The sequence below is a fragment of the Condylura cristata genome, unplaced genomic scaffold, assembly GCF_000260355.1.
Source record: "Condylura cristata isolate star-nosed mole 26May11 unplaced genomic scaffold, ConCri1.0 scaffold00032, whole genome shotgun sequence".
Classification (NCBI taxonomy): domain Eukaryota; kingdom Metazoa; phylum Chordata; class Mammalia; order Eulipotyphla; family Talpidae; genus Condylura; species Condylura cristata.
Window position 1 is genome coordinate 10753732 of NW_004567133.1, and position 13095 is coordinate 10766826.

At 50.1% G+C, this 13095-nt stretch overlaps 1 protein-coding gene across 2 annotated transcripts in view; it reads right to left on the reverse strand.

The window, feature by feature from the left end:
* Positions 1-13095, reverse strand: part of LOC101621046 (chromosome unknown open reading frame, human C16orf62) — an 81742-nt gene that overhangs the window by 50444 nt on the left and 18203 nt on the right. For both annotated transcript variants that reach the window (XM_012731900.1, XM_004691737.2), the window contains exons 10-14: positions 8042-8138; positions 7313-7360; positions 6261-6354; positions 2292-2369; positions 1693-1815 (exon numbers count right to left, since the gene is read on the reverse strand). In XM_012731900.1, coding sequence (XP_012587354.1) covers positions 1693-1815; positions 2292-2369; positions 6261-6354; positions 7313-7360; positions 8042-8138 — 440 coding nt within the window. The remainder of the gene's footprint in view (positions 1-1692; positions 1816-2291; positions 2370-6260; positions 6355-7312; positions 7361-8041; positions 8139-13095) is intronic.

A 13095-nucleotide genomic window follows, 5' to 3' on the forward strand; every position in this document is an offset into this window, starting at 1 on the left:
TTTGTTTAGAATCCAATTTTGCCTTTCATTAAAATAAGGATTAAAAAAAATAATAATAAGTGTGCTCATTTTCAAACCACTCGGTCCTGCCTAGCTACTTCAGCCACTCAGCTGTCTGCAGCCCTCGTCGGCCCGTGGGGCTGAGGCTGCCGAAGAGCAGAGAGGCCAGCCAACCTCCCAACAAGCTTCCACTTACTAGCCTGCTTTAAAATCAATTTGCTTACTGGTCAGAAATGAACCTGGACATACAAGATGTCTCTATTATCCTCTGACTCTGACATTTGGAAAAACAAAAATATAAGCAACACATTAAGCTTGCTGAAAAGTTAGAAAAAGAGGCCAAAGCATAAGATGTCAACGTCGCTCTGGCGGTTAGTTTGCCCCCTCTCCTCCCCGGTGCTCGCAGGGCCACCCTGGACTCGCGTCCGCGACCAGCAACACGTGGGCACCCCGCTACGCACTGCATAGTCACGCCGGACCCACGCGTAGGCTGGCACACTGAGTTATTGCTCCCGCTGGCTGGATGAGGAAGGAAGGTCGCCAGGGGTTAGAGACACTGCCCTCGGCTGGGTCCTGACAGCTGCAAGCAACAGAAACCCAGCTGCAACACCCGACTCCGGAGCCCACACCTGAACTCGGACCACACAACTGCTTGGGACACACGCACAGCAATGTGTGTGACCTCCGTTTTCCCTCAGCACCACTCCAGGGTACCCTAGGTCAGGATGTCCGGACATTCCTGGGTCACCGCTTTCCAGTGGCCCCATAACATCCCACTGGCATCACACACCATCACGTGGCTGATCCCTTTTCTGCGGGTCGACTCCAACTTCACACTGGCACAAGCAAACTTACACACGAGTGTGTGGAAGTGAGATTGTTCGTGCATTCATCTCAAAAGATGGACTGCTTGGAACAAATTGTGTCCTTTTCTTCTCTTTCTTCAGGGTTTTCAAAATCTGTTGGCAGCTTCGAAGAGAAGGCAGGTGTATCTGAGCTTTGCTTTGGTCTGTATCTCTCGCTTTTAGCAAGGCCCCTTTCGCTCTTTCCCACAGAACAAATTCTCAACCACCCAAAGGGAGACAAGAGATGCTTCATTGATCAGTTATAGGACAATTTGAACAGGTAGTTCCACTGAAACAGCTTCTCAAACTTGGGGAAGGGGAAAAAAAGTATTTTTACTTTGCTTCTGACTTCACTTTAATTCCTAACAACTCTTCTACTGAAGACAAAGAAAGAACATCTTATAAAAGCAATCACACCGCCTCATCTCACTTTCCTCCTCGAAGATGGGAAAACGTTACATGCTCTGCTGACTCTTATGAGCGCATCACGATGCATGGATGGCGCGAGTGAAGGTTAGTGAAGATGCAACGAAACCCAGAGTGAGATCCAGGTGTCCAGTCACCATCGCGTTCTAGCTGTGTGACCTCATCTAGATATTTCCTCTCTGAGCCTCCACATATTCCTCCCAGAGTTGTTAAGTGAGACAATCTAGGAAGAGGCCAGAGCACAGAACCAGACTCAACAGGAACCCGTGACAAAGGCTGGCAGGAGGCGCGAGATTGCTGCACTGGAAGGGCCCGCTAGGCTGGAGACATAGAGGCGTTAGCTACTGATAACATCCCACACCACACAGTGCAATGTTCCCACCTCCGTGGCGCCATCACACTGAAGCCACCTGGCAGTTACCTCAGGGGCATGGTAAGAGATGCATTGGAAGATCCAGTCCATGGCAGGCGAGTATAAGGGGAGGTAAGATGGAAGTTCCACGCCCTGGACCACCAGCTGGTTCTGCACCGTATCCCCATGAATCTACGGGAGACCAAATAAACAGAAAGGAAGGGAGAAGTCATGTAATACACCAAGAGCATGTCACTCGCACACTGTACAGACGTGGAAGCATCTGGACGGTCCCAAGAGCTGAAGCCTCGTTTCTCAGGTTCTTTTACACTAGAAAAAACATGCTGGGAGAGTTTCCCACATCACCAAGCTGAGCTGTCTGGGCCATGTGAGCAGTGGAAGGAAGGAAGCTGGAGAAAACGGAGCTGGCAGATGCCACAGAGAAAGGCAGGTCAACGGGAGGCATTTCCTGTTATCACAGGCGTAGTAATTCTCCCGACTGGTTCAGGACAATCAACACATTTTAACTGCGTGCAACAGACGCCAGTGCAATTTTCTAGGGTTTACACATTTTCAGGCAAATCGCAAGTTGGGAAATCAACTAGTTTTGTCAATTCGTGAAGCTGTAACTGTTGTACCAATTAGCTGCTCTGGTCACGTTCTCTTACCTGTTTGAGTGTAAGGAGGAAATCAAAAAAGTTCTTATTAAGGCTTTCTTTGAGATGTGGGGCAACTTCCATTCCCACCTACAACGAAACAGAGACGTTACTTTGACTGTGCACAAGCCGGAGGTGGAGAATATGCCCCAATGACGCCAGGTTTGTAAATTAAGATCGAGCCGTAGAGGAGTCCAAAAAGTTCACTTGTATTCTTTTAGCTTATCTATGTTCTCATTCCATAAGCCTATACTGCTTTTATAAGGAAAACCACAGACGCTATTTTTAATGAAAAAAGGACAGCATTTGCAGTAATCATCTTTCCAATTTCCCAAAGGTAATAAATGTATTTCTGAACAGATGACCAAGAGAACAAATCAATACAGTACTCAGGGGAATGGCCTCTCAAGACAGTGTGTACAACATTCTCTTCCTCTCTAAAAAATGATACACACACACGGGACTGAACTTATTAAGTCTGGGTCCAAGAAGCAAGAAGATTCTAGTACGTAAGAGTCAGCTGGGCCTCGCTGCTATATTGTTCAAATACACATTCCTTCTGTGCTGGGCAGTCGGGAAGCACACACAAAATTTCATGTATTTCAATTTTATAGAAGACCAGCAGACAGTGTATCAACGCTATAATCCAATGGCCACAGTTGTGGTTTAAAAAGCAGACTGCAACATTTCCAGATGAAAAAATGTGTTCATCAGAGAGGTGGCCAGAGCCCTGAGGTTGGATAGAAAAATGAAGGTAGGAGCGACGGAGGGGAGCGCGTGTGTTTACAATTGAGCCTTGGAGCTCCTGACACCCCAATCCTCAGCCACAGCGATGCCCAATTACACACACCAGTGTGGAAGCAATTTTGGAAGGGAAGTGACTTTTCTGGGACATGTCTTCTTCAAATGGGGACACCGTTCAGCCATTCACCTCTTCCCCACCCAGAGGTCATGAAGACTAATGGTAATCCTGTTTTTGAGATGACTGTGAAGAACTCCTTTAAGAATTACGTGAGAAGAGGCCCTCCCTGGTGGTGCAGCGGGTTAAAGCACTGAACTAAGAAGCTTAAGCCACTTCCGCATGAGTTCGATTCCCGCCTGCCCCGGAGGAGACCACATGGCGCGGCAGACCTCTCCTGACCCGCCTGCTGCTCTCCTCAGCAGTGTACTCTGTCCATCTGCCTATTCTGCTCCCCTCTCTGTCCCTGGTGAAGCCTCTCACCCTCCACATCTCTGGCCTGTACCCCAGTTGTGTATGAATAAATAAAAATCTTAAAAAAAATAGAATTATGTGAAAAGAATTTAATGTCTCCAGGACAATGTATCACAGGGACAGCACTATCACTGCTGGGTCTGTTTCCAAGAACAAGCACATAGATTAAAACAATACTAACCACGAGTGTCAGATCCAGATCTCCTGCGGACGGATCTATTGTCTCCCCTTCCACTTAATCATATTGTGGAAAAGGCATTAATTATCTGGTAGGTGGCAGCAAAGACAGGCCCAGTGGACAAGCAGTGGAGATGAGCTGAAGGGGCTTGACTTAGAAGAGGCGTTAATCATACTTTCCTTTAATAAACAGCTGTGAGATCCCCCCACGCCCTGCCCACTCACAGCTTTGTGTTTTGTTTATCTCTTCCCATGAAGCCAAATGAGCAGTTTGGAAATCTGCTTGGGTCAAAATATTCTACCCAGAGAGCAAGGCGAGTTGTTTGTGATTTCTGTCTGCCTGGCACCCATTCCCTGTTCTTGTCATCAGCAAACTGGGTTTGCTGTTGGAGAACCACCCCTCCCTCTTGGGCCCTGAGGACTGTCATAGAGTTGGATGTCGCCCACTATGGGGCTCACAGGTGGGTGTATGGCCCTGGCTCGATCAGGACCCCATCCCAGGGCCACAGTCACCTGTAGATGGACAAATAGCTCAAGGTGGGCCATTGCGAATCTGCCCTGAGACCGGCTGGCGCTAGTGGAAGGCACTCTCTTGCCACAAGAGTTCCCAAGTTGGGAAGACGGAGGCCTAGAGTAGCTGTGGGCTGCCGTTTTGGGAAAAGCAAGTCACAGCATGAAGCGACTGGGTAAGAAAAGCAGAGCTGAGTGAGGAAGGAGAGGATGATCCTGAGAACTCTCGGCGGCTCTGGATCAAGCCACTTCTGCTCTACCCTGGACTCTTCAGGCACATGAGCCAATGAAAACCCCTGGAAGAACTGGGGCTTTGCCAGTGCAACCGAAAGAACACGCACTATTCTTTTCAAATCACGTTTTTCCTAACTCCCAGCCAGGGGACTGATGCACTGCCCGGACCAGCGACACAGTACCAGGATGGGCTGTTTCCTCAACAGTCTTCCCAGGGTGACTACAACCCTCTTCTCGCTGTCACCAATCTGGACTCTGGCATCTGCCATTCAAAGACACTTTCAATGGCACAAACATTATCTTTCACTGGCTGGTGTTATTCAGACTTTAAAACTGAACAGTTCTTCAAGAAACCGCTACTCTTCCCTCTTCCTCATTTATTTTAATAACCAGAATATCCTTGATGGGACACCTAGGTGAGTCCGTGTTTTTATACTGCATTATCCAAGTGACGCCAGCGTGAGTCCAGAGCGTTCGCTGTGCTCTCCAAGCAGAGGGAGGGCGGCAGCCATCGGGCAATCCCACCGGGAAGGCGGTGCAAGCCTCCACACAGTCAACAGGTGGCGCTCTAGAGAACACACCCGGCTCCTGCAGGAAAATCCACATGGGGATGCACACCCACTCTGGTTTCTGCTGTGAACCGGCAGCAGGCTGCCATAAACGGTATTAAGGATCCAACCCACAACGTGTCATCACGGGGTGTCTGCGAGGCACAGTGAAGGCACAGGCAGTTTGGCATCTTTGGGACACATTTGCTGGATGGCATGTTCAAGAAGCAAATCAAGGCTACCAGTCCTGGCCTTCCAGTGTAATATGTGAACAATCCCTGGCGGAGGAGCGGGAGGCCTGAGACCACAGCTCGGTCCTCAAGGACATCAGGAGAACAAGCAGCCCTCTCAGAAGGTGAGCAAGCTGACGGAGTAGCAGGAGGACGCCCACGGAGAGCTGGCTGGGGCCAAGCCTCTTTGTGAGTTTAAGAAAGATGACTGCTGGGCCCTCCCTGGTAGCACAGCGGGTTAAAGCACAGCACTAAGCAGCTAAAGCCACTTCCGCATGAGTTTGATCCCCGCCCTGGAGGTGACCACATGGCGCGGCAGACCCGCTGCTCCCCTCAGCAGTGTACTTTGTTGATCTGCCTGTTCTGCTCCCCACTCTGTCTCTGGTGAATCTTCTCACCGCCCCTGCACCTCTGGCCTGTACCCAAGTTCAGTATGTACAAATAAATAAATCTTAAAAAAAGAAAGATGACTGCAAATGCTCCACTAGTGTATTCTTCATAAACAAGAAACTTGAGCGTTTTAAGTGGAAGCTTCTCATTGCTTTAAAGGAGAACAAGGCCACAGTTTACAGTCAGGATGGCCTTGCCCCCAAAACAGCCTCGAAGTCCGGCCTGCCACTTCCCACACAGACCGATGCCTCTCCCTGCCAGTTAGCCCTGACCAGCACACACCGCACCAACTCTTTAACAGCAGGACAGGAGAATAAGCAAAGCATCAATTCAGGGTAAAAGAAAAACTTGTTTTCACTCAATGAAAAGCAGCCTATCAGTCAAAAGGCCGGGGGGAGGTGGGGCGGGGGGAGTCCTTCCTGGCAAGAAAGGAGAAACAATTAATTCTGAAAACCAGTTCATTGGTAAGACGACCTCAAATGTCCCTAATTTAGAGTCATAGGAAGTGGGTCTACTTTAAAATTAACTTTTAGAAATCCTGTGGCTCTGCTTTCTGTGGAAGAGCAAGGCTCTAAAATTATCAGCTTGATAAAGTCCCTCGCAGACTCGCGTGGGAGCTTGGAGGGGCAGTGGGCAGAAGGGGCTTCCCGAAGGAGATGGGTGGTCAGCGCGGGCTCACCCGGCACAGGTAGGCCCTGGCGTACACCGACACCAGCGGGTCTCCGATGCCTCGGATCATGGCGGTCAGGCGGGGCAGACATTCTGAAATCCCTCTGTGGGAGACAAAAAGAGGGCGTCGTCACAGCCGGTAAGAGCTCTCTCTACTTTTCAATGAGGACAGGGCTGGACTCCCTAAATGGAGGGGAGAAGCCAGACAAGGGCGAAGTGTAGCTCCCTGCGGCCCTGCCACACGTCTCTCCCAAAGATCCCACTCACCCACCTAGCAGCCGGCGCCTGGCTCTCAGGCTGGCATTGCAAGCCCCTACCTCCCCCAATCCGCAGGATGGACTGTGGTTCTTTCCTCCAGTGACATGGGGTATCCCTGTGCCTAAGGCATTAGCCTCCCCAACCTGATGAGGCAAAGTAATTGTTTAGCACCAAAGCGATCCCCCCCAAAACACCTCAAGCATCCCCAGATCCGAATCACACGCATTTGTTCCCTGGGCTCTGTCCACCACTCAAAAAAAGTCCCAGGTGAGCAGAGAGGTGCGAGGCTCGGGAGCAGAGGCTGTGCTCCTGACATCATCGTCATGGCCATCTGGACCAGCCACCGCTGGGTGTGAGCGAGCCCCTGTGCCAGGCACTCTTAGTGCGTGTGTGTGTATGCACGCGCGTGTAACCCACGCCATCCTCTAGCGAGGGCCTTGCTCACAGAGGGGCCCGAGGGTCACAGAGGCCGAGTTACTTGCTCCAGACCACGCAACTAACAATGGCAGAACCGGGATTGTCCCATGAGCTACTCAATTTCTAGCCTGAATTTATTTCCCTGTAAGCCGGAAATGAAAATGGTATCTACTTCATTGGGTTTTCATTTGGACTAAATGAGAAAATGCCTAGAAAGTGCTTAGCCTCAGATTCACTGCACACTTAAGTACCCGATGAATGATCGCTCCTATTAGACTGTCATTAGTGTGTGTGTGTGAGAGAGAGAGAGAGAGAGAGAGAGAGAGAGAGAGAGAGAAAGAGACAGAGAGAATCTTTTGGACATCGGACATTTAAAAAGCATCTTACGTTTTGGAGAGGAACTTGTTACACTTCAGGATAGAAGCTTCCACGTAACTGCAAAAACATTCTGTTAAGGAAGACATTGTCCAGACAGCCTGTTCCCTAAGGGGAAAAAGACTAAAGTATTCACGAACAGAACCAAGTATGTCTTGAGGAGCAGGGGCGCCTCATGGTTCTCTAATGAAGTTAGCTCAGTGGTTTCGAGCTCCGGTTTTCAGGTTTCATACTTAATTCAAGCGAAATGTGGGAAAATGCCACATGCTGGCTGCTGGTTGTGCAGTTAAATTCCAACGGGACTCCGAGCTTCTCCAACCCAGGGCTTTCTGGAGAAAAAGTGACTCTGATGGTGCAGATTCTACGTGTGGAAGTTGGATTCTGTTCAACACCGACATTTGTGGAGAAAGGCTTGATGCTGCTCTTTTCAAGGTCTTGGAATCAGAGAAAACACAAAGGTGGAGCATTTTAATTGAGAGAATTATCACGGGGTGTACCTCAAGAAAACACAAGCCTGGCACATGGCACCATATCAGAGTGAGGAAGAGACGGGAAGGCACTCAGAGGCGGCAAGCGGCCGAGGGCTCCATGGCCGGCCCAGTGTTTTCAACGAACTGTAACGGGACCAAATTTTCAACGGGAATTTCAGGGCATCCCATCACATGGCTTCTATTAACAGTGCAACTCTTTCAGCCCATCTTTATAAACATCAGACTAAAAACCAAATTGAAAAAAGGATACAATCTCGGAATGAGTTCCCTGATGGAAGCGATCTTGAAAAACCAATTTAAGCATGTCTCTTTGGCCGTGTCATTGACATTCTCCGGAGAGAAGTGATCTGGAATACAAGCACAGCACCGATCAGTCTTCTCGACCCTGGGCTCTGTGCCAGCTGCAGAGTCCTGGATGGGAGCACGTTACCCTGAAGGAGGCGGGAGGGAGCGGAAGGCGTGGAGGGTGGAGAGCAGGGGTGGGGGGCGGAGGGCGGGGGGCCGGCCACCCTGTACACCACTGTCTTCCTGCCAAACAGCACCATCATGATGAGGACACAGGGGACGATAACTCTAGCATGCACATAGGCTGAGCGCCAGGGATGGCGCAGCCTCACAGCCTCAGACGTCAGGTTAGGGACCTTTCCCCTGCTCTTTACTGCCATGGACAGTGAGGCCCACCCAGGGCACACAGCGAGAGCACGCGGGCACCCACTGGGCCGCCTACATGCTTGGCCACTGCCTTTGATGTAAGCCAAGGTGTGGTGTACTTCCCAGTAACTCTGACACTACTAAGAGCGCGATACGCTTGAGGGAGCTGCAACTGGAGCCTGGACGGTGAGGGAAGCTTTTGCTGTACATATCAGAGACCAGACTTGACGGCAAACCCAGGGCTTGCGTCAGGCTGCCGGCTGAATGGAGCCTTGAGTCAGCTTCCCCCATTTTCTGTTCTCTTTCTCTTTAACAACAAAACTCTTGTTTTTCTGCTGGACGTCTGGCTGTCTTTGTGGCTAGGGGTGGCCATGTCACCAAAGGCTGGTCTTGGGGCAGAAACGAGCGCAACTTCCAGGAAACAGCTTTCAGGGAAGGAGCTGCCCCCCCCCCATGCTGGCTGGAATGCACCTATGATGGCTGCCCCTCCAGAATCATCGTGAGCCAGGGAGGTAACAATAGCATAGCCTCCACCATGCTCTTTGCAGGATTCTGGCGCCCCAACCTGATCTCAGCCTACACCTCAATAAGGGAGAGGTTATGGAAAATTCTGGAAGAGTGAGAAAAAAATAAAGCACCAAGTTCATCAACACCAAGAAGCGCTGGATACGCTTATGCTTTCAGGATCCAAACACAAATGCAGCAATTACTTGAGAATACAGCCAGCGGGTGCTGGCGTGGGGGCACTCATCTCGTCCTGCAGGAAGTCATTTAGTCATTTCTCATGCCTGATTCTGTTCTCTGCTCCTTGGTGGTACGTGATTAAGGGGATCAAAATTCTGATGGGATCAGCAAAAAGATAAACTTCTAGGAACGCCACTGGCTGAGAAGAATCACTAATCACACATGCAGGCACTGGCACTGCCATTATTTCTCTGCTGGCCCGCGCCCTGCACTTAAGTCCCACTCGCATGCCTTTGTGTGTGTGTGTGTGTGTGTGTGTGTTATTTAATTTGTCATTTCCAAAGGGCAGGGAACTGCCACGCTCCCCTTCCTGGCCTGCAACTGTCCACAAAAAGTAACATGGCATCTTCAAGTTCCAACAAATCCAGAGAGCAGAAGAGGATTACTCTTAAATTCATTTGTCAATCTGCCTTTTGTAAGAGAGAGGAGAAAGGTTCATTCAATCATCTGACTAAATCATAAGACTTGAAACCCAAAAGCAAAAATAAGTCTCTGAGGGACCCCCTCAATTGTAGCTGAGGGAACAAGGATGCAGCAACAAGTGGGACCACGGGGATCCAGGAGCCCCACAGCCCAAAACCACAGCGAGGCCCTGCAGAGACTCCTCCAGGACAAGCAGCACGTCCCGAGGCGTTGGGCTTCCAGCCCAAGGGCACCTTAGGCTAAGGGTCATCCTGCAGGGGGTCATCCTGCAGACCATACAGCAAATTAAACACTATGGTAATGTTACAGATGACTTCTGCTACTCAACCCAGATGTTTTAGGAACTAACGAAAAGCAGTGCTCTACACTGTGGAAAGGAAACAGTGCCCAAGACAGACTCTACCCTCATGAAGTTTACACTCGAGTGGGGAGACAATAAACAGGAAAAACACAGGCAGTGATCTAAGTGGAGGGGGTGGGGATTGTCATCAGAGAGGGGTCAGAAGTGTCCTGGAGTGGCGGCACTGAGCCAGTCAGCTTGCTTAGAGGGAAATGTATTCCAGGAGGAAATGGCAGGTGCAAAGGCCCTGGGGTAGTATGGCCCTGGCATGTTCAAAGAACAGGAAAGCAAGCCAGCTTGAGCAGGAAGAGGCCTGAGCGCGAGGGGAGCAGCCTCAGGGAGGAGTCTGCGAGGTTTTGCTACTGAACCCCTGGAGGCTTCCAAGCAGAGGTGCGTGGCCTGGCAGGATTTATACTTTAGCACTTGCGGTGTTACGCAGAAAATGAATTCAGAATTGGGCAATTAATTCAGAAGCGTCTCTAATATAACCAAGAGCAGGGACTTTTCCTTCTAGCTCCCATTAATTTTTCTTAGGGTGTTTTTTTTGACCCTGAGTATCTAATGTCTGCGGATATTTTTGGAGGCAGGAGGAGAACAGGAGTCCTCTTTCATCTGCCAAGTCTCTGCCCCGGCAGTGAGCAGACTCTTTACATAACTGCGTATAGGGAGGCCACGTCATCTTAGTGTGTGCCTGAAAGGCCAGGTCAGGTCAGGCCACTGCTGACCCGGACGCAGCGCACACCAGCCTCGGGCACAGGCAGGAGGCAGGAATGCCCACAGCAGATGAGGAGGCACAGAGCCCTAAAACCCAGACTGTGACTCCCAAGGTGGAGATAAAACTATTTTATCACTTAGATGGTCTCATCACATATGACAAGTTGAAAAACATCAGGAGAGGGCCCTCCCTGGTGGCACAGCAGGTTGGAGCGCTGCACTGTGAAGCTAAGCCAAGCCATGGCGGCTCCAGCACGAGTTCGATCCCCACCCTGGAGCTGACCCACATGGAGCGGTAGCCTTTCCTGCTCGCCCACTGCTCCCCTCAGCAGGGTACTTTGTTGATCTGCCTGCTCTGCTCCCCACTGTTTCTGGTGAATCCTCTCACTGGCCCTGTGCCCCTGGCTGCACCCCATTTCCGTATGCATAAATAAATAAGCCTTACAAAAAAAAATCAGGAGAAAATGAGTACACCTAGTGGTGCGCCCTCGGTGAACGACACTATGAGCCAGGCTCTGGTAAAACTCCAGAAGGGGAAGGCTTCAGAAACTCAACCCACTAAACTTGACTCAGGCGGTGAGAGGGAGCACACGCCAGCAGATCTCTTGCTACACACAATTTCTAAGGCAGAATCCTGAAGTGTAGATTTCAAAGCTCTCTCCATAATTAAGAGTCATCCCCAAATCACTGACTTTTCTGAGAAAAATCTACCCTTTCTCCTTTCAGGTTCCTAGAACCAGAGGTAACACATGTAGATGAAGACTTTAACTGACGTGGGGAGGGGTAAATAAGGCTAAGGAGGCTAAAACCTGATTTGCATAACGTAAGGTAAAAGACAAATAGCTATCTGGGGAGAGAAGAATTTTAGTGACAGAAGTGCCAATTAACGTACTAGATAGGAACTGGATGTGAATCTGAAAATAACCTTTCATTTTGAAATTTCATCGTTGAGGTAGGACGTTATTCGTTTTTCCTGGCCCAAAGACAGTTGTCTAGTCAGTGGTCGTTGAGAGGAAGGAAAGTCACGACAGTAGATGCAAACTCGGATCTCTGGGGCCAGGCAGGTAACAGAAGGGAGTAGAACCTCTACCAAAACCCATTTTACAAAATACTGCTGCAAACCAAGAAAACACGTCTTTCAGCGTATAAGTTCTGACGTGGGCTGAGAGCTTACGCCGCCGGCACAGCATCTGGCGCAGCTGGCTCGGACTCCCTGAACCCCTAAGCCCCAGGCGGGGGCCCTCTACCCTACCAGGCTCGCTGCCTCCCAACTCAAGGAGCCTTGAAGTGGGAGGGGCTGTCAAAAAATATCACCATGTGGGGCCCTCCCTGGGGTTACGACGCAGTACTATGAAGCTGTCCACGGCCACTGCTCACGAGTTCGATCCCCGTCCAGGAGCTGACCCCCATGGCGCAGCAGACCTCTCCTGTCTTGCCCGCTGCTCCCCTCAGCAGTGTGTTTCAGTCGATCTGCCTGTTCTGCTCCCCACTGTAGCTCTTGTGAATCACCCCCTGCATTTCTGGCCTGTATCCCAGCTCTTGTATGCATAAATAAATCTTAAAAAAAAAAATTCACTGGTGTGATGCCGGGTGGGGAGGGGAAGGTCTAGAGCATCGAAATCTATATGTGAGAAAGTTCAAAAAGATAAACAGATGAAACTTTATCATACCTAACCTACTAAATATTTCATATTTCAACATATAACCAATATAAAAAATTACTAGTAAGATGACTTAGTGGTTTTTTATTTGGATTAAGTCTCTAGAATCCAGAGTGTGCGTGGACACTCAGGACACGCCTCAACTTAGTCGGGCTGCGTCTCAGGCACCCCAGCGCCACGTGCAGCTGGAGCCGCCATGTTGCGCCATGGTGCTGACCCGGCGCAAAGGGCAAGGTGCCCAGCAGGCGGAAGCCCCTGCCTCCGCCCGGCCACACGAAGGCGAGGTGACTCTCAGGAGTTCTTCTAGCCCTGAAAGTCGGGGGCTTTTGTCTCTTCTGACTAGTGAGCTTATTAGGTAGCTTTAACAACACAGTTGAGTGGGCGGAAAGAACTAAAATGATGACAGAGTAAGAAAGGAAGGAAGGGCAAGTCAAGTTATGGGTTTTGGGGGCTGAAGCCATCTCCTTGTTCCCCAGGATCATGCCACCCCCTTTACAAGGTCAAAGGAAGAGGGAGCAAACGCCTGTCATTCTAGCTTGCAGGAATGCAACGCTTCTTACAGCAGTTGTAGGAACTTGAGGGGAAAGGAGGCCGCGGCAAGAAACCCTTGTTGACTGCAATCCCCATCATTCATACAAGAGACTCCACAATCTAGTTGGCCCTTATCACCACCTGCGCAGTTAAAACTGACTGGCAATACACTTAATGCAGCATCATGAAATGCGTCCTTGTTTACACTTAATGCGAGTATCACTGGGCATAGTGTGGATT